Below are 22,948 nucleotides of genomic sequence, written 5' to 3' on the forward strand. Positions count from 1 at the left end.
ACCTGGCACTTAGCAGGTCTGACGTGAAACTGATAACTCCAGTCTAGCCTCCCTGGTATGACTAAGATGTTCTTAAAGTTTGACACGAAGAGTGCCCTCGGGAAAGAGTTCTTGTGTCAAATTAGGTAAACAGCACTCCAGGGAAGGTCAAAAGCCCCCAAGTGAAGCAGGCTTATGTCCATTTATTCATTTAGCACTCATGCCAGCCTAGGTAGTGAGGATTATTATCCCCGTTTTAGATTTGAGGAAACTGAGGCATAGAACAGTTAGTTCAATGGTCTATTTGTGTATTCATTAATTTTACACATTTACTGAACATCTACTATGTACCAACAGTGTCTTAGGTGCACAAGACTGCATCAGTGAAGATTCACGACAATGAGAAAGATTGATAGGCCCTTCACGGAGCTTGGAGTCTATGGAGGAGACAGATTGTAAACCAGGAAGCAAATCAATCCTGCTCAGGTAGGAGGGGAAATGCCAAGGTGCATCGAGGTAGAAGGTCTTATTACCTGTGCCTCCAATGCCTGGAAGTCTCATAGGTAGTTTTCAATACAACTGCCATATATTAACCACTTCCTATGTACCTGGCTCTTGTTTCTCACGTAAGAGGCAGCGTCCTTGTTTTATAGATGAGGAAAGTTGCAGAAGGTGGGTTAGCTTATGGATGAAGACAACGCTTCACCCAACATTAAAGACCCTTGTGTTGTGAAGGGTGGTATCCTGGGCCTTCCTATAAAAGAAAGATGTAGATGGCAAGCTAGCTTTCTATGGACAGAAAAAAAGGAGGGGAAAAAGTTTAGATTCAAAAGCCAGGTGGAGGGCCAGACGTAGTGGTTCATGCCTGTAATCCCAGTGCTCTGGGAGGCCAAGGCTAGAGGATCACTTGAGCCTGGGAGTTTGAGGCCGCAGCGAGCTGATTGCACCACTGCACTCCAGCCTAGGAGACAGAGGAAGACCCTGTCTCTAAAAAACAAAAACAAAATCCAGGTGGGTCTCTTACTGGCCAAGGGACATTGGGCCAATCATGGCTGTGAGCTTCAGTTTCCTCCTCTGTAAAATGGGCATGCTAATAGTGCCTCCCCACAGGGCTGTGGTGGAGGACCTAATGAGAGCGTGCCTGCAGAGGGCCATTGGCAAAGCCATCGGTCACATGGCCCCTGGGTCGCCCAGATAGTGCAGGGCACAGAACTGGGTAAAGGAACTGGAGAAATGCAACGGGGCTGCCCTCCAAGTCTGAGGACCTCTGGAGTCTTATCCAGATAGACCCACCCTGCCCTGAGTTCTGCCTCCTCTGTACCAGGCACCATGGCAAGGTGCTTATAAGCACAGATTCTGGATTCAGACAGAGCTCAGCAGATCACCATGTTACTTTGGGCAAATCATTTTGCTTCTCTGAGCCTCAGTTTCCTCATCTATAAAATGGGCATCATTACCTCCCAGTACAATTACGAAGATCAGATGAGCTAAAGAGTATAAAAAAATTAGCATGGTATCTGGCATGTGGTGTTTGCTCAGAAAATGAGAGCTCAGCTCACATGATGATTATGGTTGCTGCTGGTGCTACAGATGTCCCTCATGAACCTATAGCTCCTAGCAACTTCCTCATGCCTCTCCTAGCCCAATGGCAGAATCTCTACTCCCTCCACCCCTGTCCTCGCCTCCTGCCACCTGGTCAAAGCTCAGAACTGGATGAAAGGGAATAGCTCTCTTTGCACTGGAATTAGCCTTGTTTTAGGTCTTAGAGGCTGATCATTAACCAATTCCTTCTCCCCGATCCCATGGCCTGTAAAGGCAGGTATCTATCCCAACCCCCAGGGTCCCCTCCCTCCTGACATCCTGCAGCATGGGAAAAGACTCTGGACTTCACTGCATGGCCACCACTGTGTGTGGCCTTGGGCAAGTCCCTTCCCCTTCCTGAGTCTCAGATTTTTCATTCTCATAATGAGGGACTTGGCTTTCAATCATTTGCTTTGCCACTTCGTAAAAAGTCTCATGTGGGAGGCAGAATAATGGAGCCTGAGAATGCAGGCTCTGAAGTCAGCCAGCCTGGATTCAAAATACCAGAGCCACTGTTTGGAAACTGGGTAACGGGGGGTGGGGGGACTCTTTTTAATTCCTTCCTCAATTTCCACTTCTCTAAATGAGGTCAATGCTTGTTCCATCTCATTCAGATATAAGGCCCACCTAAGAGTCCGCACATAAACTAAGTGCACAGTAAACATTGGTTATCATTGCTTAGAAGCTCAGTGTACAAAATGAATAAACTGAGTCTAACTAGGGTTGAAATGGAGGAAAGGGCAGAGTCCCAGGTGCTTGCTGCCACCCCAGGGTGACCATCAGGCAGTTCTCTTAAGGGAAACAGTTTGAAAGTCAAGAAAGCCAATATTGTACAGCTGGGGTCAGTGACCAAAATATGCAGCCCCAATCCAGCCCGCCGCCTGTTTTTGTGTGGCCTGCCAACTAGGAATGGCTTTTACATTTTGAAATGGTCGAAAAAAATCTATAGAAGAGTATTTCCTGTTATGAAAATTATATGAAATTTTCATTTCAGCACCCATGAATACAGTTTTATTGGCACATTGCCACACCTGCTCGTTTGTTTTATCTGTGGCTGCTTTCTCACTGCAAGGGCAGTGTTGAGTAGTTGCACAGAGTGGCCCACAAAGCCTGCAGTATTTATTATTTGGTCATTTGTAGACAGAATTTGTTAATCCATGCTATAAAGCTTCTCTTCCCTTCCTCATGGAAGACCCCACCCTTGCGTAGAGCTGACTCTGCCACTGCCAATGCTATGATCCTGAACACATCATCTCAGCTCTCCGAACTTCATCTGTAAAGTACATATACTCATTTCTAGTGTTCAGGGCTGCCGTGAAAATAAAATAAGCAGGACCCCTTAGTGTGTGACGGGGAAATACTCATGTGACTGTCAGTGAGGTTAACTTAGATGGTACATGGATAAACATTTAAGTTTTACCAGATATATATTTAATTTAATTCATATTTTAAAAACTAGAACTAGCACACAAAACCTATGGTTTCATGGATAATGCTTGCTGTGTTCACTGAGGTAAACGATCCAAAGCCACAGGGGCAGATCTGCCATCTATCTCCTAAGATGTGGCTCCTGTCTTTGGGTCTCGAGTGCCATCATATTCACATTCCACCTGGCAGAAAGGGCAGAACCTGGAAGTTGTACACATCACTTCCACCTACATTCCATTGACCAGACTCAGTTACCTGACCAAGTCTTATCACAAGAGTAGTTTCAGCCTTTCCTCAGAGAGGAAAGCACCGGGTTCTAAAGAACAAAGGAACAATCGATGCTGGGGTTCAACTAGCCATTTCTGCCCACATATGTATCAATTCAAATCTTCCTCTTAAAATAGTTATATAAATTAAAAGCAAGACATTTTAAAGTGACATGATGTGGCAACCACTTTGCAACCATAAGACCAGGGGAACCACAGAGTCGCCAATGAAAAGTCATGACATCATTGTGCCTCTGAATTGATCCTGGACTTCTTTACCTTCACTATGTGATTTGGGAAAATCATTTCCCTCTTGGAGCCTGAATATAGTCATCTAAAAATACAATGGCTGTGTACGTTTTGTTTTGTTAAGAACACAAGTTCAGAGGATTGAGGGAATCAAATCCCTCTGTTCATAATACGTTATCACTATTTACTGCACAAAGCTTCTATTTTCTATAATTGATTGGGTCTTTTTAGTCCTTTCTCTCCCCATTTCCCACTCTCACACTTGCCATAGCAACCATTTTGATATGTTTAATGTGTAGCTTTTCATTATACATTTCTTACACAATGTTTTGTCGTTCATGTGTATTTTCAGCTTACATATGGAGGGTGTATTCTAGATCTCATTCTGGTTCTTACCCTCAATCATAACTGCTCTGTGAGATCCATTTATAGAAGTGTATGGTTCACTAATTCTTCTCTCTTTTAAAAGCAGCATAATGCTCAATGGCATGTACCCACCATTTTTGCCTTTGCCTGTATCGCTACATGCCTAGCAATAAAGCCCATGTAGCCACCAATCCCCACACCACAGAGAGCGCTACAGTGAATATCACTATGTGTGTTCCCTCCTGGACCTAAGAGAGGATTTCTTTGGTATCTGGGAGCAAAACTGCTGGGTTACACAGTATAAACACATTTAATGTGATTAAATCCTTGCACAAGATCCTTAAGAAACTCTAACCCAGTCCACACTCTTTCTAGCAATGCACGAGAGTTCCTGTGGCCCCCATTCCTGCCAACGTGGGGATTCACCAGCTTTCTTATTTTTGCCTGTCTCATTGATTAAAATGTCATTGTTTCAATTTGCATTTCTCTGAATACTGGTGATGCTGAGCATCTCTTTGGATGCTGTAAAACAAGGTTTAATTACAGTACCTACTTCATAGAGCTGTTTTGAGAGTTAAGGGAGATAATGTATGTAAAGAGGTCAACTCACTGCTCAGTATACGGTATGTGCTTAATAAAAGCAAATTTTAAAAAACCAAGGTACCATGATTTCTTATCTAATTATCAGTCATTGTCATAATTAAAACATCTGACACATAGCAGGTGCTCAATAAGTGTGCATGCCCTTGGCCTTCCCTGACATCCTTTGGACATCCCATTCTCACTTCCAAATCCTGGTGGAGTTGGCCCCAATTCCTTTGCACAGCCTCACCTGTATTCTCTTCACTCTCCTGGCCGGGGTCCTTTCGAACCTCCTTCTCACCAAAGAGACTTTTCAGGATGGCATTGGCAATGGGAAGCATCATGGCAGTGGAAGCAGTGTTGCTCAGCCACATGGACAGGAACGAGGTGGTCACCATCATCCCCAGGATGAGCCTACAGAGCAGATGGCATTAGAGACAAATCCAGAGCCCAGGGCCCAGGAGATCCTCTGGTCCCAGTTTGCCATCCCTGAGGAATCCAATCCATCCATTTTACAGATGGAAACTTGAGACTCAAAGCAGAAACCAAATGCACTCACCAGGTTTATTTTAGATCTAAGAAAACTGTGGTTCAAGGTGTTTAAGGGAACTGTCCACAGGTACCCAGGTTATAAAGACATCTCAAGCCTGACATTTTCTCTTTCTTGCCCCCAAATCCTCAATGACAGCCATTTCAGAATAAAGTTGCCAGGGCACCAAGACACTCCACTATCTTTCCCTCATGGCCTTCTCAGCTTCCTCCCCCTTTTCCCCTCCCATTCTTACCCTGCTGAGACTCTGCTGAACTTCTTACTAGCACCCAATGCCTTTACTCCTCTGCCTCCCTGCCTTTGCTTGGTCCATTCCCACCAACAGAATCTAAGTCTCAGGATTTTTTCTCTTTATATTGAACTCTGAATCCACCTGGCATTTACTTAGATGCATAATACAAAGTAAGATGTAAATCCATTTTTTAATAGAATAAACCAATTATCCCAACTCCCACCATTTACTGGATAATCCTTCCTTCGGATCTGGATTTCCTTTAGATTTATTCTGTTTCAAAAATCTGTTTTCAGACTTGTGTCTTACTGTTTTAGTTACTGTAACTTTAGAATATATTTAAGAGCAGCCCTGCTCATTCTTCAAAGTTAAGCTCAAATATGACTTCCTCTAGGAAGTTCCCCCCTATCCCCCTACCTCTCATGTGGGCTCTCACACCATGGTGTGCCCCTTAGAGATCAAATTCCACTTGGCATTGGAATCAGTTCCATAGATGGAGTCTGTCCCACAGGACTGGCAGCTCCTCTAGGAGGAGGCACAGCTACAGAGCCTAGCAGAGCAGTTGGCACAGAGATGATGCTAGAAACCTAGGAGTCATCCAGAACCTTTTTTTCCTACACTCTCCCCTGTGTCAATTTTATCACCCAAACTGCTCTCAAATCTATCCAATCTGTTCATCTCCACTGCCACCTCCTAGTCCAAGCTGCTACTGTCTTTTGTCGGGACACTCTAAATGGCCTTCTAACTGGGATGTATCAGCTTCTCATTCTGGTACTCTCCTATCTGATCTCTACAAGGCAACTAAGAGGAATCTTTAAAAAAATGCAAATCTGAAGGAAATGAGATGTATTTGAAAAAAAAATGCACATCTGGCCATGTCACTCCTCAGCTTATGACCTTTAAAAAAACAGATTTATAAGTCTATGGATATAATTCAGAACTGGATTGGAGGAAAATGTGTATCTTCATTTTGCTAACATCTAATCAAATTAAGCATTTCCATCAGTGATAAACAGTCAACAAAGTTCAGGTGTATGAGCAGTGCCTGAGGCTCTGTCACCCCCCAAAAAAAATCCCTGACATTTTCTCTCTCTCTCTTTCTTTTCTCTATCTCTTTCTCTCTTTCTTTCTCTGTCTCTTTTTTGAGACAGGGTCTCACTGTCACTGAGGCTGGAGTACAGTAGCATGATCTTGGCTCACTGCAACCTCCGCCTCCTGGGGTCAAGCGATCTGCCCACCTCAGCTTTCTGAGTAGCTGGGATCACAGGCATGCGCCACCACGCCCAGCAAATTTTTTGTATTTTGGTAGAGACGGAGGTTTTGCCATGTTGGTCAGAGTGGTCTTGAACTCCTGGCCTCAAGCGATCCGCTTGCCTCAGCCTCCCAAAGTGCTGGGATTACAGGCGGGAGCCACTGCGCCTGGCAAGATCCCTGATACTTTAAAATGACATTATAATCACTGCAGACATCTTGAAATATCAACACTCAAAGCTGCTCAACATGATGGCTGTGATCAGGCCCATCGCTCGGTCTTGCCGGTTGCTGTGTTAATAAAACGGTACCTACCTGTACCAGGGCACAGGTGTCTGTGTTTACAAAAAAAAAATTAGATAATTGCATTTTGCTGTAGTTGTTGTTTCAAACTCTGTTGTGCTTTATGCATTTAAAAAATATTATTCTGGGAAGATCCTTAAGATTCACCAAATTGCCAAAGGGGTTCATGGAACAAAAAATAAGATGAAAATAACACCCCTATTTTAGAGGCCACCCAATCCTCTACGAATAAAAGTCCAAATCCTAACCAGAGGGCCTGAGGCTCTCTAGGATTGTGACCCTGACTCTCCTTCCCTTCCAGTCCATCTTCCCATATCCTCTGCATACCCCTGACCTTCAACTCCCACCTGATCTTCATCACCTAGGCAGGTAAATAGCAAACAAGAATGCTAACAGCCAGCATTGTCTGCTCAGGTGTAGGGGATTTACCTGCATTTGCTCATCTAATCCTCACTAAACTCTATGAGGTGGGTGCCACTACATCACTATTTCACAGGCAGGCAGAGGTTAAGTCATTTTTCAGAGCAGGTCATCTGGGATTCAGCCCTGAGCAGTCGGGGTCAAACTGCCAGTGTGGCCCCCTCCAAAACTATGGGACTGGAATCCCTGGGGGTGGGGCCTGGGGGTCAGCATCTCATCTCCCCAGGTGGTTCTTCCGCACCTTTGAGAACAGCTTTCCATGATGGGCCTAGTGCTGCGTCTAGCATGCAGCGGGTGCTTGCTAAATAGCTGAGAAATAAATAAATAAATAAATGGTGGGAACCGATGATTTCTTGGCCTGGACGAGTAAACCAAGAAGAGCAGGTATAGGCTCCAGAGGTGTGGTCCCTCTGCCTCTCCACTGTAGGGCTGGAACCGTTACCTGTTCTTACCTGGCCGGCTGGACTCCAACAAGCATCAGGATCTTGAGGGCGATTCGCCGGTGCAGATTCCACTCCTCAATGGCGCTGGCCATGATCAGGCCACTGAGGAAGAGGAAGTTGGTGTCGAGGAAGTACTGGGGGCAGACCTTGTTGGAGGGCAAGATGCCCATGAAGGGGAAGAGGACGATGGGCAGCAGCGCTGTCACTGAGAGCGGCAGGGCCTCCGTGCACCAGTACACCGCCATGAGCAGGATGATAAACAAGCAGCGGCCTTCCTGCAGGAGGAGATGCATGCTCAGAGGGTCAGTGGGGCTCAGGGCAGAGGGGGAAGGAGGCCCAGGGCTCAGGGCAGAGGGGGAAGGAGGCCTGGGGCTGGGGGGAGACGGGGAAGGAGGCCTGTGGCAGGGCCTGCCCTGGCTCGTTCTCAGGGCAGCAGTGGAGCAGGTGTGTGCCTAAGGCGTTAACTTTAAGCAGGTGGCGTCACCTTTCTAAGCGTCACTTTGCTCAACTATAAAATGAAGAAGCTATTTTGGTCCACCTCATAGGACTGTTTGAGAATGAAGTGAAATACACTGTTGTCTTAGAGATAAAGATGAGAATGAAAATAGTTTACTTGATAGGGGATCCCAGGAGGTTCTGGAAGGACAGTGGGGAAGTGAAACAGAAGGAAGCCAATCCAGAGAGTGTCCCATGAGAAGGTTACCACTGTGAACACCTGGATCTCAATTCTGATGGGGAACCCTGGGGACAGGGCAGACCATGCTTCAGTGTGTGTCCCATGAGAAGGTTACCACTGTGGACACCTGAAGCTCAATTCTGATGGGGAACCCTGGCGAAAGGGCAAATCATGCCTTAGAGTTGTCTCAACTGGAGGCAAGGAAGTTGGAGCATTTATCTGCCAACTCCTGGCCATCGTTGGTTGAGGGCTGATACTGGGAGCATTAACTTTCAGCACTTCCGGCATCCTTATGTGCAGACTGAGCACGCTCCTGCAGCCAGAGGCAACGCTCCCGCAGACCATATCAGAGGCAGTAAGAAGCTACTGGTGTGTGCGGAAATGGTGAGCACCAGTGGGGGTGTAGAAGGGGCACAGGGAGCAACTGCCACATCCTTATGCAGTACTTAGCACAATGCCCAACACATAATGCATACTCCATAAACAACAATAGCTGACATCTGTTGGGCTATTAAGTACCAGGTGCTATTTATTCCTAACAAAATCCTAGTGAAGTAGGTATGATTATTATCCCCATTTGATGGATTAGGAAACTGAGGTGCAAAGAGGTCATTAGCAAGGTAAAGGCTGTGCAGACCAGGGTAGACCAAGGCAATCTACTTCTATAGCCAGACCTTCATACAAGTGCCCTGCTGCTGTTCTCAGCTGAATATTAGAACCAATGAAGGGCAGACGAAGTAATTTAAGTCTAATCAGTGGTTGCCAGGGTTAGGGTGGAAGGTCTATGTTGTGGGGGGCATAGGTAGGAGTTGCGGAGGAGCACAGAGGAAACTTTTGGGCTGATGGCAATGTTCTATACCTAGATTGGAGTGGTAGCTACATTGGTGTGCATATTTGTCAAAACCTGTCAAACTACACACCTGTTCTTATCATGAGAGTGATAATGACAATGACTTCACATCTAATGCATCCGTGTCCCACAGGATTCATAATACTTAATGTCCCATTATTCGCGTGGTCACTGTTGGAATGAAACTATTCCTGCCCTGCCCTTGCTTTCTTATGTCCTCTCAAGGCAATGATCTTGCATGTTCTAGGAAACATGAACTTTTTCCTGGATTTGGTCCTGTCCGGAGCCATCTTATGGCTCTTACTTCCTACTTACAGTAAGTTTTGTTAACTTTGTTCCATGTCCATAGGACATCGAACACAGCACCATGCTAAGAGAACATATCCTCAGTGAAACAGGACAGGTATCAGGTTACATGGGGGACGCTATGATTAGTTAATCCATCTTACAGGGAGGCCAGGGAGGGACCACGGAGACCCATCAGACAGCTGTGGCAACAATCCAGGCAAAAGACACTGGCCACTAGGGCCCATTGCCGGCAGTTGTTGGTAGTGAGAAATAGTTGAATTCTCGATCTATTTCCAAGGTCACGTCTGACAGCTTGGCTGATAGATCTGTTGTGATATGTGAGCAAAGAGAGAGGTCAAGGGCAATTCCAAGTTGTAGGTCTCGGCAGTGGGAAGGTGGGGTTGTCATTTACTGAGATGGGGGAGACACACTGTCACCAATTTCCATACCTTGAAACACACATCCTGAGACTCTGCTTAACACACCCTACATTGGAAAACGTCCAGATTCCCAAGTCCCTTAGCTTTTCTATAAGTTGCTCACATTTACTCATGAAATTTATAGATGTGCAAAAAGTTTTCTGTACAGCTTTTTCTGTACAGCTCATCCCATTTTCCTATTGACTTAAGATACATTGTTTTCTGTACAGCTCATCCCATTTTCCTATTGACTTAAATATATTGTTTTAGAGAAAAAATTAAATAAGCTGCCACAGTTAATACAAAGTTATCCTTCAGGATACCTAAAATTTATTTCTTGGGGGCCAGAGAAGAACAACTGTAAAACAAATTAACTCAACTTGGAATGAATATCCCAAGAACCCAGGTTATTGGACACACACATTAAAGGTTGAAAGTAAAAGGAATAATACAGAGTCAAACTTCACAACTAAAAATTCCCTAAGTTTTGATTTGTCACCATCCTTTCAGTTTCTCAAATCAGGCAGATCCATGCATCTCAGAGGTAAGATATCTTTGAGAATCACAAGATCAGAGCTCACAAGTACTAATAACCCCCAGGCCTTTGTTCAAGCAAAATTGTATGTTGAATCCCAGTATATAAAACAGACAAACTTTGAATGTAAAAATCAGGGGGAAAAAAGGCACTTTTCTGGACAAGTGGGATAAGGAGCTGGTCATGGGCTTCTCTGTACTCTGCCTCCCTTCCACCTACCCTGGCAGCCCCTAAACCTCCCAGATTTGGGGATTCAGTGGCAGATCATCAGATCCTCACCAAGCCCCTCTCATTTCCCTGGCTCTACAGATGTGGAGACTCAGATCAGAGAGGGAAAGAGTGAGTCAGCAGGTGGATGTCAGAGCTGTTTCCAGAACCCCAAAGCTCCCCCAACAAGAAGCTGAGACCCTTTTGGGAAAAGGCCCCCTTTTGTGGAAAAGCCTCAATGTGTGCTTGGAACCAAAAGGCATCATTCTAGAATTCCACAGAGATAGAGGGCAGGTCTGTCCCAGGTATACAGCACAGCAAATAAGGATGTGGGAAACCAGTGGCACAATAAACAGCACCCTGTTTAGAGAAGCTCCTGGAATCCCAACATTCTGCCTACAGAGCTTTAGTAACCACCTGGGGAGCCGGTGTACCCAAGGTTTCAGACTTGGCCAAGGCCACCTCAGCCTTCTTAGGCTGGGAACCTGAATATCACCTGGGGACAATTGGTTTCCACAGCTCAGAGAGCCAAAGGGGCCTTCCTGAAGACACACAACTTTGGAGAGATGGAGCCACCTCTCCTCTTGAGTCTCAGCTCCCAGTACAAAAGCAGCATGAAACCCGGTCTCCAGCCCCTTATCCTGCTTCATGTTCTTTCATGTAACTGGTTACCACCTGAAAGCAGATTTTATAGCTCTGTATGTTTTCTCCTCTATTAGAATGCAAGCTCTAGGAGGGCAGGGATTGTGTTCCCAGTGCCAAGAACAGTTCCTGGCACATAGTAGGCACTCCAAATATCTGTTGAATGATGAATACATGCTTCTACAACTTAGAGAAAAAGCTCGATCCAAGTTATCATTCATTCATCTATCCATTTAGCAAACTTTATTCCTGACCACATGCTATGCCCTGGGCTGGAAGAAGGCACAAGGAAAATGACTAAGACATAGTCTCTAAATTTTTAACAAGTAAATCTGACCACGCCAATCAATAAATGATTCTTAGCCAGGTGCCTATAGTCCCAGCTACTTGGGAGGCTCAGGAAAGATGATTGCTTGAGGCCAGGAGTTCAAGTCCAGAGTGGGCAACACAGTGAAACCTGGTCTCTAAAAACCAAACAAACAAAAACTACAGTGCTTCTCAAACCCAAATCACCTTCCCAGCCTCTTTCTGCCAAATATCCCTCAAACAACGGATGTGTGTTGGTAAATGTTGAACAACTGGCTCTCTGAAAAACTTGTGTGTGTGTGTGTGTGTGTGTGTGTGTGTGTATTAAGGTCTGTATTTAATAACTGGCTATTAGAATTCGTAAAAACTTGACAATCACATTTCCCGAGCCAGCATAAGCTGGCTGCAGCACCCCATCGTGGGCCTCCAGGCAGAAGAACATCCATGTATCATCCCCTGGGTCAGAAAATCTGCATCACAGTCTGCTGTAAAATTGCCTTTCTTCCACCCATGCTTGGTATCCTGCTCCACAATGAATTCATGCTTTTTAAAATATACAATTACTTTCTATCAGATCTTCCTGCTAACCCAAGAAGGAATGCCCCATGTAGCCTGTCCTGCGTACCACTTGCCAGACCAACAAGTATCCCAATTTGTAAATATGAGTCCTTGGTGGAGATTATAATCTCAAATTCCCACAGAAGCCCAGACATACCATAAATGAACTCTTGGACCCCTTCAGACAATCCTCATCTTTGCGTTTTGAAAATGATATGACTATAAGACGTTTCACTTTCATCTTAGGTCTATTATGAGACACCTAGACTCCTAGACTGTGGTCCACCCCTCTACTTGGCATTCAAGATTTAGTGCCTAGCCCATCCCTGGCCCTAGACTCCTAGACTGTAGTCCACACCTTTACTTGGTATACAAGGTTTGGTGCCTAGCCCATCCCTGGTTCATCTGCTTCCACTGCTCAAGGAGACAGACATGAACACAAATCGTTCATCCCCCAGAGAGACAAGTGCTAAAACAGAGTTTAAGACAGTGAGCTATGGCGCAAAGGTGAAAGGGAGCTGTGTCAGCCAGTGGGGTCTGAGAAGGGCAGACACCTCAGCACCTCCTTGCTATGGTCTCAATGTTTCTGACCCCCAGATTCATACATGGAATCCTCATCCCCATTGTAGTGGTGATAAAAGGCAGGGCCTTTGGGAGGTGATTAGGTCAAAAGGGCTCTGCTCTCACTAATAGGAGTAGTGTCCTCATAAAAGGGGCCTAAAGGCCCTTTTTATGGAAGCTTCTGCCATGTGAGGACACAGCAATAAGGCACTGTCTTTGAAGCAAAGAGCAAGGCCCCACCAGGCACTGAATCTGCCAGTGCCTTGATCTTGAACTTCCCAGCCCCCAGAACTGTAAGCAATATATTTCTATTATTTAAATATCACTCAATCTAAGGTATTTTGTTATAGTAGCCCAAATGGACTAAGACAGTCCTCCATCTCTCCCTTTGGTGCCCACCATTCCTGTTCACACCAGTGCCATCTTCAGATTTCTCTGGCTTTAGAAGCACACTTGGCCAAGACTGCAAAGAAATAACACTACTAGGAATAGCTCCCAGCCACGAAGTTCAGTTGCCTTTCAGTGGGATAACTGAGGCATGTCGAATACCATTTCCCAGAAGTCCCCAGTAAGGCTGAATCCCTGCTGCTGGCAGGAACCTCTTCATTAACACACCTGTATTTCTTTCATGCTCTTCACTGTTTCTCTTGTCAGTCAAATTCCTTGCAGTCAAATCATTGTCTCAGGGTCCTTCCGAAGACCCAATCTAACACAGAAGTCTTCTCAGAGAGGGTGACATCTTTCTGAGCTACGATTGGAGAGGTGTTTGGCACAGAGAAGGAGAGGGACTGCCTTCTTGCCTATGCTGGAAGCCTCTTTTGTATTTGAGTCAAAAAGAAGGGTCATGTCCTCTAGCTGGATTTGGGGTTTATCTGAGCCAAACCCACTTGAGAGAGGTCCCAGGCATGATCTGATACAAGAGAGTCCAAGCTCTGTCATTATAGCCTGAGCGTTAAGGTCTCTCCCCTCCATCTGCCCTGCTCTTGAAAAACGTCAAACTTCATCAGCTTTCACTGAGACTATTTCTCAACCTTTGCACTTGTCTTCGTGCATCCTCCACATGAGCAGTCAAAGGAATACTTCTAAAATGCACTTCAGATCATGCCACTCCCCTGCTCAAACACCTCCTCTGGCTCCCCATGGACCCCAGACTCACAGTCATGGCATTCGAAGCTTATCAGTGTGTCCCAGTACAGGCTTCCCACATTCCCCACTTTCTCTGCTCTCTTGGACACAGTTCTCTCAGCAGTCTACACTGCTTGTCAATCTCTGGGCCTTTGCACACGCTTTCCCTTTTGCCAGGAACATTCTTCTACTTCTTCATCTAGTGAATTATGACTCATCTTGTGAGGCCATTTTTATCCTGTGACCCCCACCCTAAAGTTCTGGTCAGTTCCAATATCTATGCTCTCACAGCACTCGGTTCACAGAAGAGCAGAGCAGCACAGCGGTTAAGAACCTGGGCTTGTTGCAAGACTTCCTGGATTTGAACTAGAGCTTGACTACACCATGACTTTTGTGACCCTGGATAGGTGACTTAATGTCTCTGTGACTCAAGTTTCTGTCATTTGCAACTCAGACTCCTGACTAAAACACTCACCTTCTCCATTCTCCTAACAATAAATAATACCTGACATTTTAATAGAACTTAATGTGTGTGCTTTCATCTTTGCTATTGCAAAATTCAGAATATCTCTGTCACACAGTGATGGAAAAAATAAGAACTAACATTTATTGAATGTTACTATATGCCTGGGACTGTTCTAAGTATGTTATATCTATTTGTTCATTAAATAACCTTATGAAAGGAAGGTTAGTATTATTTTCATTTACATTTAGCAAATGAGAAAATTGAGGCACAGAGAAGTTAAGACAAGGGATCTTCAAAAAGTTCACAAAAAAATGTATTATTTAAAAACTATGCATGGATTTCAAATTTTTGCACCAAAATAAACTCATACTAACTTATTATCCATGTCTGAACAGAATCTAGTTTGAGGCACTAAAAAGGATAGTTCGAAAACCGCCCCATCAGAGCTCTACGAATTCTGCTAAAATTGAAGTAAAAACAAACATCAAATTGATGGTGAAGCTTGATGCTTTACGAACAGTTTATGGGGACAATGTCCCAAAGAAATTCTAATTTACAAATGGATAATTTGTTTTAGAAGGGATAAGACTGTTGAAGATGAAGCCTGCAGTGGCAGAGCATCCACATGGATCTGCAAGGAAAAAAAAAATTAATCTTGTTCATGCCCTAATTGAAAAGCACCAACAATTAACAGCAGAAACAATAGCCAACACCACAGACATCTCAATTGGTTCAGCATACACAATTCTGACTGGAAAATTAAAGTTGGGCAAACTTTCCACTTGATGGGTACCAAGACCACTGCACCGAGATCAGCTGCAGACAAGAACAGAACTTTCAACGGACATTTTAAACAAATGGGATCAAGATCCTGAAGCATTTCTTCTAAGAATTGTAACAGGAGTTGAAACATGGCTTTGCCAGTACAATCCTGAAGACAAAGCACAATCAAGGCAATGGCCATCAAGAGTTGGAAGTGGTGCGGTCAAAGCAAAAGTGAACTGATCAAGAGCAAAGGTCATGGCAACATTTTTTGGGGGATGCTCAAGGCATTTTCCTTGTTGACTTTCTGGAGGGCCAACGAACAATAACATCTGCTCATTATGAGAGTTTTATGAGGATTAGCCAAAGCTTTAGCAGAAAAATGCTAGGGAAAGCTTCCCCAGAGAGTCCTTCACCACAGCAATGCTCCTGCTCCTTCCTCTCTTCAAACAAGGACAGTTTTGTGGGAGTTTTAACGGGAAATCATTAGGCATCTATCTTACGGTCCTGATTTGGCTTCTTCTGACTTCTTTTTGTTTCCTAATCTTCAAAAATCTTTAAAGAGCACCCATTTTTCTTCAGTTAATAATGTAAAAAAAGATGACGTTGACATGGTTAAATTCCCCAGACTCTTAGTTCTTTAAGGATGGATTAAATAGCTGGTATCATCATTACAAAAGTGTCTAGAACTTGATGGAGCTTATGTTGAGAAACAAAGTTTATATTTTAATTTTTGTCTTTTAATTCCATTTTCTTACGAACTTTTTGAAGTCTTCTCATCTTATAGATGGTTCTGGAATTTAAAAAGTTGTGGCTCCAAATCAAGAAAAATACATTGAGTACTCAGGGGGTCTTAAGCAATCTCTATGTGGAACTTCCCAGCACATCACATCCAAGGTCACATGATATCTTCCCAAGAAAGGGTTCTAAAACCAAATACGTTTTTCAGGAACTGCTCTCCCTACCACTCCGCTAAAAATTCATAATTGGTACGCTGAAAGGGCTGACAAATCATGTAGTACACACATTTATTTGGCCTTGTCTAACCCAAAGTTTCCAAAATATATTTGACCACAGACTGAAATATTTCTTAAAATCCTCCACAACTTATGCTCCATGGAAAATAAGGTGGTAAATGCTGCCACATTGTAACCTGCAAAGGTTCATCCATTCAGAATGATTTACTCACTCTGTCTCCTCAACTACTAAGAGAGTTCCTTGAGAAGAGGGACCCCATTTCTTTTGTCTTGTTCACTTCTGTGTCCCCAGCACTTGGCACAGTCCCCAACACATTGAGGGAATTGGTATCAGAGAGTGTGGAATGAGTGAAAGAATAAATGGATTGTGACCCTGACTCTTTGCTGGCCACCATGCTGAAAGTTCAGGAGGTAGAGATGAGTACGGGAACATCTGCCCTCGAGTTGCTCAGAGTATAGGGATCAGGCAGGTGGATGCCGGGTCAAATAACTACACTGGGACCAACATGTGGTTCTCAGTAAGCTAGGGACACCTAGGGGAAAGTAATTAACTTAGCTTAGAGGACAAAGAAAGATAGCAGGGAACATTTCTCTTAGGAAGAGCTATTTAAACTAAATCTTAGAGAATAAAAGCTTTTGCAGATTCCTAAGGTCAGAGCCTCCCCTTTGTCCAGCAGGCACTTGAGCATTCATTTGCCTATTGTACTTTAAAATATGAGGGCAGATTTCCGGAGCAGTAGGGGATCCTTGCAAATTTACTCCTCTAACTCAACCGGAATTGGTGTGTGGTGTGTGCGTGTGTGTGTGTGTGAGATACTCATGAGTAGCACCAAAGTTACAAATTTAAGAAGGCAATATAGTTTCCCTGCTAAGGATACTCTAAGGTCAGAACTTAATAGATGACAAGAATTTTAAAAAGACATGACTCAGATCTTACAATATCAAAGGGATACAAAAGGGATAGTTTGAACAACTTTTTACCAATCACTTTGATAATTTCAAGTAACCAGAGAAACTTCCTGATAAAACATACCTTTCTCAACTACCAGAAAAAGAAATTTAAAAGCTGAATATTTCGGTGTCTATTGAAGAAGCTGAATCAATCATTAAAAACCTCCCCACAAAAAAGCTCCAAGCCCTTCTGGCTTCAATGGTAATTCTACCAAACACTGAAGGAATAAATAATACCATTTTGCACGAACTCTTTCAGAGAGCAGAGAAAAAGGGAACACTTCCCAATTCACTTTATGAGGACAGGATAACCCTGTTACCTGGGTGATCCTGACAAGGGCATTAAAAGAAAAGAAAATGGAATATAATGGCTGAGAACAGTGACATGCAGTCACCTGGAAAATTTCAATTCTGAGGAGCTCTAGTGAGAGTTTCCTTTTCTATGCAGCTTCACATCTCTATGCAGAAGAATAACTACAGTATAATGACAATCACAACCACCAACATTTTTTGAGTATTCTCTAAGTTTCAGGCATCTTCTATGTATTAACTCATTTAATGCCCCTCCCTTTTCAGGGAGGCATCTTTTTTTCTTTTCTTTTCTTTCTTTCTTTTTTCCTTTCTTTTTCTCTTTTTCTTTTTCTTTTCTTTTTTTTTTTTGAACCAAGGTCTCACTGTGTTGCCCAGGCTGGTCTTGAATTCCTGGACTCAAGTGAACCTCCCATCTCAGCCTCCCAAGTAGCTGGGATGACAGGCATACACTGACACACCTGGATTCAGGAAGGTACTATTACTTTCCCCCTCTGTTTTGGGGGAAATTATAAAAAGACATTGATTTAGGTCATGCATAACACTGTGTCCCAGGTAATTCAGTCCCAGGGTAGTGTTGCAGTTTACAAACTGCATAGTCTAAACAGGAATTCTAATTTTTAAACTCTTCTCTCTTAAACATTTAAGGGACTCAAAGTATAATAATCACTAGCAATTAATTAGCAAGCAATTAATTTCCAAGTAATTGTACTTATCAACTCATTTTATTTTCACAACAATCCTTTGAGACAGATATTATTAGCTCTGTTTTACTGATGGGACAACTGAAGCAGACAGGAAAAGTCAGGTAACTTGCCCACAGCTGCTGAGGCAGTCAGGATTTGAACCCAGGTGGTCTGACCAGAGTTTTCTCTTTATCACTATGTATTTCTGCACAATCTGTGGGTGTTCTTGTCAAATGCCCACATCCTCTCTATTCTCTAGCGTGCCTGAAAATCTCACATTCCTAAACCAAGAGAACCTCTCTCAAGCCTCCTGGCTTGTCCTTGCCATCCCTGCCCCTCCATCACTCCCCATCTCTGCCTCACTGTCTCCCACAAGGCATGCTCATAATAACCATCCTGTTCCCTCCCAATTCCTCATTCACAGGAACTCCATCCTTCTAGTTCTGGCTCCTTTCTCCAGAAAATAGCCTATCTGGAGGCTCTAGTTCTTCCTCTCTTCATGCAATAGCAACAACAATCACTATCACCATAATAATACTAATAACAGTAAATACCTATTGAGAATTTGCTATGTGGCAGACACTGCCCAAACAACTGTACCTGTGTATTATCTCAGTTTAATTGTGATTGTCACAACAGCCCTATGAAGTAGGTTCCATGATTATCTCCATTTAGCAGATAATGCAACTGAAGCACAGCGTGAATAAGTAACCTGGCCAGGGTCACAGAGATGAAAGTAGTAGACAGCCTGCTGGGCAGACACAAGGCAAGCTGCTCATAACATTATGCTGTTACACAAGGGGGAGATGGTGAGACCTAGACAAGCTGTTCCCAAATATCCAATCAGTATTAGGATGGATAGCAGCAAATAATTGTTTAGCATAAGTATATCCCATGCACTATTTGGGATATACTTATAGTTTAAAAATGACTCCTTGTTCATCTGAAATTCAAAGTGAACTTAGAACCCTGTATTTTATCCTTCAATCCTAGCTGGGCCAACATTCCAAAGATGTGAGGAGGGAAAGCTCAAGTATTTCTAAAGACCAGATGTGGTTATGAAGTGAGAATTTCAGCCCAGGGCCTCTTTAAAATCCTGCCTAAGAGGTCCACTTCTAAGTGATATAGGACCCCTGAGGGAGTTCCCATGTATAGGAAACCAGGAATTAGAGGGGTAGAAGCCAGGGGGAAAAGCCCAACGGAAGGGCTGTGAAGTGTTCTGAGAAAGGGGAGACCCTCTAGTCCCCCGACCCCGTAAGACTCACAAGAGAAGTGTCTGCTGTAAAGGGAAGCTGAGGGGCAGGAGTCATGCACCTGCCAGGCTCCTTGCCTCTTCCTGCCCCCTGGCTTCTTTCACTGTGGCTGTCACAAACCTTGCTTAAGAAAATAAGGAAGAAGAGGTGAAACCATAAAGAGGAACTCAGGAGACAATGATCTCTCTTTCCTCTTTGTTTCCCAGCTTCCAGCCTGTAGAACCCCCAGGAAGGGAAGGGGAAAGGATTTCACTTCAAATCAAGTTCCACGTTTTGATGATCAACTGGAACTGACCATTCTAATTTCTGAATTGAGACCATGTTTGTGTATTAAAGTAATTGGAGGATTTTAATTACATCTCAAGAGTGATAGGAAATGGCATGTGTCTGCAGGGGTTTTTGTCCAAGTAATAGGAAAAGAACTGAAATATTTTAGAGCACTGGCTGGAGAGAAAAATAAACATGACTTCAAAAAAAGAGCTTCATTGAGCTATAATTTACATAAAATAAAAGTTCTGACAAATGGTCATATTCATATAGCCACCATCCCAATCAAGATATAGGACATTTACATCTTCCCAGAAAGTTCCTGCATGCCCCTTTCAGGCCAATTCCCACAAACCCTGCAAAATAGTGCTGCAATTTCTATCACTATAGATTGGTTTTTGCCTGTTCTAGGACATAATGGAATCATACAGGATGTACTTCTCTGTCTCTGGCTATTTTTTAATTTTAATTTTAATTTTACCAATAAGAATGAGCTTGAAGTATGTGTGGCTGTTTTGCTCAGCATAATGTCTGTGAGATTCCTCCATGCAGTTGTGTGTCAGTAGCCCATTCTTTTTTGCTGCTGAGTAGTATTCCATTCTGTGAATAGATGGGAATTTATTTGTACATTTTCCTGCTGGTGGACATTTGGATTATTTCCAGTTTCAGGCTATTATGGAAAAAGTTGTTGTGAACACTAGCATACATCTGCTTTGGAGGTGACATTCTGTGAGTCCTCTTATGCAATGTATTCAGATGTATTCATTCTGTACACGACATAAATGGGAGGAAAGGTTGTTGTTTAAATTCTGGCTGCAAGGGTTGCTTTTCAAAGCTGTATTCTCTCTCTCTCTCTCTCTCCCCCCCCCTTTCTTTTTCTCTCCCCTCCCTCCCTCCTTCCGCTCACTCCCTCTGTCCTTCCTCTCTGTCCCTCCCCCTCCCTTTCTTTCCTTCCTCTCTCTCTCCTCCCTTTCTCTCTCTCCCCCTCCCTCTCTTTTCTTCCTCTCTCCCTCCCCTTTCTTTCTCTCCCTCCCTCTTTCTCCTCTCTCTGTCTCTGGATGCTCCTATCAGGATGTCAACTCAGCCCTCTGTGAAGGAATGACTCCAGATACAGCACATGTCAGCTGGAGAGGTGACCCAAGGGAAATGGCAGGAGTTGGGAAGTCAATCTTTGGCCCACTTGGGGCTTTGGCAGCAAGTGGGTCAAGAGTGTGTTTTATTACCTTGCTGGAGAGGGACTGGAGCAGAGCCAGAGTGACCCCGAATGCCTCCCTTGCCTCAGCTGAGCTTCCTGTGGGCAAATGGATTCAGATTTGCCAGCTGTATGCCAGACATCTGGTGGAGAATTAGTAAGAAGTGCTGCTGCCCCTCATCCCCCCACCTTCTCACTCTGCCAGGCCTTAAGAACAAAACTAACTTCCAGAGAGCAAAAATCTTCCAGGGGACTTGGAGGCAGGGACTAGAGCACTGAGGCCTGTAAAATGCTAAGTGGTGGGCTCTCAGAACAAGCAGGCCAGGACTGTTCCCACGTCCAGGTCTTTGCACCTGCTCTTCCCTCTGCCTGGCCCTCTTGACCCCCCCGCCCCCTTTCTATCTCCGGCTGGCTGGCTCCTTGCTGTTCAGCCCTCACTTCAAAGGTCTCCCCTCCAGGGAGTCCACCTCTGATCACACTGCTCATTGTGGTCTGCTGTACATTATCTGGCTCCATTCTTGTGGAGCCACTTTTCACTAGCTGGAGTTTATTTTTTTGTTCATTCACTTATTATCTCTCTCTCTCCTCCCTGCAGATCATGAGCACCATGCAAACAGGGCCTTCTCTACCTTTGTTCACCTCTATCCTCAGTGCCTCAACAGGTATTTGTTAAAAGAATGAATAAATGATACAAAGTCCAGCATTTCAAACTCATATGCAGGGGACAATTTAATGGGTAACGTGGGCTGGTGTAATCAAAGTCACGTTTTCTCAAGTCTGATTTGCACTTCCAACAGTGCTGTGGAGACAGAATACTGTTATTTTAGCAGGGGATAAAAGTGCCCAAGCTTAATGGTAACTTACAGCTGGCATTGGACTTCGGTGTCATGAGTGCAATAGGGAGGGGTGGAGACTGTGGTGAAGTGGGGAACACAGGGACCCCCCACCACGAGGACAACAACTGTTGCTCAGCTCCCCTGATTGTTGTGATACAGGAATGTGGGTCCTGTGATGCCAGCTCTCCTGATGTTTCAAGAGAAGCTTGAAATTTTGCTTCTATGTGAAATCTCACAGTTTTAAAAGATTTTCTCATTAAAAGGAAACTGTGGGCCAATTAAAAAAAAAAAACTACATCTGCAGGTGGTATTCAACCCATAGTCACCAATTTATGACCTCTCATCTAAGTGATTTGAATTGGTAGAAGGATGGACCCCTGTGGTAATTAATGAAAACCCCACATAGTGTGTATGTGCCCACACATGTACAATACTGAATATAATGTCAAGATGTTGACACATTAGTAGGGATCGCCGAACTCTGTACTGAAAATCCCTGCTCCATTTAAAAATCCCCATTTTACAGATATAAACTGAGGTCTGGAGAGGAGGTGTGGTGTCTTCAGGACCATGCAGAGCCTAAGAGTAGATCTCATCACTCCCAGCCCCAGATACATTTGAAACAGTGGAACTGTAGAGGGGAGTCCAGGTGGATCCATGATTTTACTCCACCCAACAGCAACTCCAGTCAACCTCTGCCTCTGGGCTTCCTGTTTCATAAACTCACACCAGCCACATGGCCACACTGAGGTTCAGTCTGCGTGTCTGCAAAATAGAGGCTTCCCTTGGGTCCTCAAGGGCAGATTCAGGTAGGAAGGAGTGTGGGGCCACATGATCCCGAGGCACTGTTCCTTTCAATTTTAACTTCTGGAGTTCAGAGGTTGGGAGAGGTGTCTGATTTTGCAGACTCATTTTCTGGGTCAACTCAGGGTGAGCAGTTTGCCTTCTTGCCACTTGTTTCTGTCCAGTGGCTGCATTTTGGGAGGGAGAATCTTGCTGAGCGGGCCCAGGAAAGAAGGAGTAGCAGCTTCGGGTAACACATTGCTCAACTTCCAGCCTATTCCTCTGCCTTCAGAAGCCAGTGGGACTCAGCTACAATCTCTAGGGCTGAAGAAACTGACAGCAAGGCCTAACAGAGTCTGCACCTGGAGAAGACAGGTGCCACAGGGAAGGAGCCTAGTCCTAATGATCAAGGCTGACCCCAGAGGCCAGATTCTGGGTGAACTTGATATGGATGAGGTTGGGAGGATGGCTGAAAAGGAAAGTGGTCAGCTGCCTTTGAAGGGGAAAGAGTGCCAAGGAACTCTCTAGTGCTGGCCTGTCTAAACAGTGAAGCCCTGGGCCACATGTGGAATTTAAGTTCAAGTTCATTAAAATCAAACGAAATTTAAAATTCCAGTTTCTTAGTAACACTAGCCACATTTCAAGTGCT

The 22,948-nt window shown here is 44.3% G+C and overlaps 1 protein-coding gene across 3 annotated transcripts in view; it reads right to left on the reverse strand.

Annotated features, from left to right (window-relative positions):
- Positions 1 to 22,948, reverse strand: part of SLC13A3 (solute carrier family 13 member 3) — a 106,971-nt gene that overhangs the window by 46,915 nt on the left and 37,108 nt on the right. For all 3 annotated transcript variants that reach the window (XM_003904652.5, XM_017944758.3, XM_017944757.2), the window contains exons 2-3: positions 7,660 to 7,925; positions 4,702 to 4,865 (exon numbers count right to left, since the gene is read on the reverse strand). In XM_003904652.5, coding sequence (XP_003904701.2) covers positions 4,702 to 4,865; positions 7,660 to 7,925 — 430 coding nt within the window. The remainder of the gene's footprint in view (positions 1 to 4,701; positions 4,866 to 7,659; positions 7,926 to 22,948) is intronic.

This window comes from Papio anubis, chromosome 16 (assembly GCF_008728515.1).
Source record: "Papio anubis isolate 15944 chromosome 16, Panubis1.0, whole genome shotgun sequence".
Taxonomy (NCBI): domain Eukaryota; kingdom Metazoa; phylum Chordata; class Mammalia; order Primates; family Cercopithecidae; genus Papio; species Papio anubis.